At 48.7% G+C, this 4,067-nt stretch overlaps 2 protein-coding genes across 4 annotated transcripts in view; one reads left to right on the top strand and one right to left on the bottom strand.

The window, feature by feature from the left end:
• Positions 1-216: 216 nt before the first annotated feature.
• Positions 217-3,250, top strand: hmgb3a (high mobility group box 3a; the record flags this gene model as incomplete). The annotated part of the gene is given in 6 exon segments (XM_084490463.1): positions 217-277; positions 280-356; positions 908-947; positions 950-1,046; positions 1,870-2,044; positions 2,947-3,250. Coding segments are annotated over 6 exon segments (615 nt in total), but the record flags the coding sequence as incomplete, so codon positions are not given.
• A 740-nt stretch (positions 3,251-3,990) lies between these two features.
• Positions 3,991-4,067, bottom strand: part of med11 (mediator complex subunit 11) — a 1,882-nt gene continuing 1,805 nt past the window's right edge. For all 3 annotated transcript variants that reach the window (XM_084490459.1, XM_084490461.1, XM_084490460.1), the window contains one exon: positions 3,991-4,067. This exon is cut by the window's right edge and continues 354 nt beyond it. The gene's annotated coding sequence lies outside the window, so the exon portion shown is untranslated.

Below are 4,067 nucleotides of genomic sequence, written 5' to 3'. Positions count from 1 at the left end.
GGGGGTCTCTAAACAGCCTCTGGGGGGGGGGGTCTCTAAACAGCCTCTGGGGGGGGGGTCTCTAAACAGCCTCTGGGGGGGGGGTCTCTAAACAGCCTCTGGGGGGCGGGGTCTCTAAACAGCCTCTGGGGCGGGGTCTCTAAACAGCCTCTGGGGGGGGGGTCTCTAAACAGCCTCTGGGATGTGGGGTCTCTAAACAGGACTTCCTGTGTGCAGGGGGACCCCAGGAAGCCCAAGGGCAAAATGTCCGCCTATGCGTACTTCATCAAGACCTGCCGCCAGAGCACGAGAAGAAGACCCCCGAGGTTCCTGTGAACTTCACCATGTTCTCCAAAAAGTGTTCAGAGCGGTGGAAGGTGAGAACCAGTCCTTAGAACCGGCCAGACGGTGCTCTGGAGCCATACCCCTCCAGTCTGTTCTGTGTGCTGATCCTTGTGCCCTCTCTAGACCATCTCCAGTCTGTTCTGTGTGCTGATCCTTGTGCCCTCTCTAGACCATCTCCAGTCTGTTCTGTGTGCTGATCCTTGTGCCCTCTCTAGACCATCTCCAGTCTGTTCTGTGTGCTGATCCTTGTGCCCTCTCTAGACCATCTCCAGTCTGTTCTGTGTGCTGATCCTTGTGCCCTCTCTAGACCATCTCCAGTCTGTTCTGTGTGCTGATCCTTGTGCCCTCTCTAGACCATCTCCAGTCTGTTCTGTGTGCTGATCCTTGTGCCCTCTCTAGACCATCTCCAGTCTGTTCTGTGTGCTGATCCTTGTGCCCTCTCTAGACCATCTCCAGTCTGTTCTGTGTGCTGATCCTTGTGCCCTCTCTAGACCATCTCCAGTCTGTTCTGTGTGCTGATCCTTGTGCCCTCTCTAGACCATCTCCAGTCTGTTCTGTGTGCTGATCCTTGTGCCCTCTCTAGACCATCTCCAGTAAAGAAAAGGGGAAGTTTGAGGACCTGGCCAGCAGGACAAGGTCCGCTTCGACAACGAGATGCAGCATTTCGCTCCTGGCAGGAAGAAGGGGCAGAAGAAAGACCCCAACGCGCCCAAGAGACCGCCGTAAGGAAATGTGAAACAACGTAGAATTATAGTCTATTTAAAACCTATGAAATGGGTTAGGTTAGCACTAACCCAGGTTAGGTTAACACTAACCCGTTGGGTTGGGTTAGCACTAACCCATTGGGTTAGGTTAGCACTAACCCAGGTTAGGTTAACACTAACCCGTTGGGTTGGGTTAGCACTAACCCAGGTTAGGTTAACACTAACCCGTTGGGTTAGGTTAGCACTAACCCATTGGGTTAGGGTTAACACTAACCCGTTGGGTTGGGTTAGCACTAACCCGTTGGGTTAACACTAACCCATTGGGTTAGGGTTAGCACTAACCCAGGTTAGGTTAACACTAACCCGTTGGGTTGGGTTAGCACTAACCCATTGGGTTAGGTTAGCACTAACCCAGGTTAGGTTAACACTAACCCGTTGGGTTGGGTTAGCACTAACCCATTGGGTTAGGTTAGCACTAACCCAGGTTAGGTTAACACTAACCCGTTGGGTTGGGTTAGCACTAACCCATTGGGTTAGGTTAGCACTAACCCAGGTTAGGTTAACACTAACCCATTGGGTTAGGGTTAGCACTAACCCATTGGGTTAGGGTAGCACTAACCCGTTGGGTTAGGTTAGCACTAACCCAGGTTAGGTTAACACTAACCCATTGGGTTAGGGTTAGCACTAACCCATTGGGTTAGGTTAACACTAACCCATTGGGTTAGGGTTAGCACTAACCCATTGGGTTAGGGTAGCACTAACCCGTTGGGTTAGGGTTAGCATTCATTCTGTGCCGTCTGCCTCCCCTCCTCTCCCCTCCTCCTCCACCCTCCTCTTTTAGCTCTGGCTTCTTCATCTTCTGTGCGGACCACCGGCCAAAGATCAAGGCGGTGCACCCCACTCTGGGCATCGGAGATGTGGCTAAGAAACTCGGGGAGCAGTGGAACAACCTGACAGATGCCAACAAGCAGCCATACCTGCAGAAGGCCAACAAGCTCAAGGACAAGTACCAGAAGGTACGCTAACGCGCTGAAACCACCTTCTGCACTGAGGTGTAAACGTGGGGCTGTTGTCTCTACTCTGAGGTGTAAACGTGGGGCTGTTGTCTCTCTACTCTGAGGTGTAAACGTGGGGCTGTTGTCTCTACTCTGAGGTGTAAACGTGGGGCTGCTTGTCTCTACTGAGGTGTAAACGTGGGGCTGTTGTCTCTCTACTCTGAGGTGTAAACGTGGGGCTGCTTGTCTCTCTACTCTGAGGTGTAAATGTGGGGCTGTTGTCTCTACTCTGAGGTGTAAACGTGGGGCTGTTGTCTCTACTGAGGTGTAAACGTGGGGCTGTTGTCTCTACTCTGAGGTGTAAACGTGGGGCTGTTGTCTCTACTGAGGTGTAAACGTGGGGCTGTTGTCTCTCTACTCTGAGGTGTAAACGTGGGGCTGTTGTCTCTCTACTCTGAGGTGTAAACGTGGGGCTGTTGTCTCTCTACTCTGAGGTGTAAACGTGGGGCTGCTTGTCTCTACTGAGGTGTAAACGTGGGGCTGTTGTCTCTCTACTCTGAGGTGTAAACGTGGGGCTGCTTGTCTCTACTGAGGTGTAAACGTGGGGCTGTTGTCTCTACTCTGAGGTGTAAACGTGGGGCTGCTTGTCTCTCTACTCTGAGGTGTAAACGTGGGGCTGTTGTCTCTACTGAGGTGTAAACGTGGGGCTGTTGTCTCTACTGAGGTGTAAACGTGGGGCTGCTTGTCTCTCTACTCTGAGGTGTAAACGTGGGGCTGCTTGTCTCTACTGAGGTGTAAACGTGGGGCTGTTGTCTCTCTACTCTGAGGTGTAAACGTGGGGCTGCTTGTCTCTACTGAGGTGTAAACGTGGGGCTGTTGTCTCTCTACTCTGAGGTGTAAACGTGGGGCTTCTTGTCTTGCAGGACGTTGCCGACTACAAGTCTAAGGGAAAGGTGGGGGGAGGAGCCAGCCTGGCACAACAACAACAAACACAACAGCAACAACACACCATGATGAATAACGATGATGAAGACGAGGATGAAGACGAGGATGACGACGAGGATGACGATGATGATGATGACGAATAGGAGCTTATTTTTCTCTTTCTCTTGGTTAATGGTAATTTATACACTAAAGGATTGTTGTTACTGGTAAGGCTTTTCTGGAAACAATATTTCCAATTGATGCCCCAGGGTTGGGGAAACAGGAGGCGACGGTTGTGATCAACCACCAACTATTGGCCTGGTGGTTGTTGGTCCAAACGGATTCAGGCCTGAATCAACTCAACTAATTAGCATATCTTAATGTGTTCCTCGCTCCTCGCACTGTTTTCCCAACGCATCAAGTAGCATCCATTCTTGCATTTAACCAGTGGAGGTGTTACAACAGATGTTCAACAACAAATGTTTATAGTGATGTGTGTTATTGTAAAATGTATTCCAACCTATATTTTATTTTTGTTTTTAATTGTAAGGACAATTTCAATTGTTTCTTCAAATTGCTAGCTGGAAGTTTGTGTGATATTATGTGTGTGTGTGTGTGTGCGTGTGTTAGGTTTTGTGTGTTTGTTAACTGACTGAATACTTCTAAATGATATCTCTGGGAGTAAACTAGAATTTGGCCCTGTGACTTTGTGCTGGGAGAAAGATTACACTCAAAGCACATGCTTAAGGTTATAATAATAAAACATAACTTTACATAACCTGGATGGTTTTTGGGATACTGGACCACAACTAATTAATGGCATTACTAGAAGCCTACTCTTTACATTATCATTGTACGTTTAGTTCAGCCTACGTGTGTCACATTTAATCTTTCAGTATTTTCTGGCCCTTCAAAAATATAAAAACGCTGACAAGGAAAAAATCTGTAAGGTAAAAGAAGTGGTGAAGAACCATGAGGTCATTAAAGCCGGAGCAGAGGCATCACCGCAAGGGAGCACATTAGAGATGGAGTCAACAAATGTGTGAGGGTTGATCTTTAATTAAAGGAGGTTCGTCTCCCTTCCATTGTTAACATTCTGGTCAAAAAATCGACAAAAAAT

The sequence above is a fragment of the Micromesistius poutassou genome, assembly GCF_964030765.1.
Source record: "Micromesistius poutassou genome assembly, contig: SCAFFOLD_1612, whole genome shotgun sequence".
In the NCBI taxonomy this organism is placed as follows: domain Eukaryota; kingdom Metazoa; phylum Chordata; class Actinopteri; order Gadiformes; family Gadidae; genus Micromesistius; species Micromesistius poutassou.
Note: the sequence above shows the minus strand (reverse complement) of the source record. Positions and strands in the feature narration are given on the sequence as shown.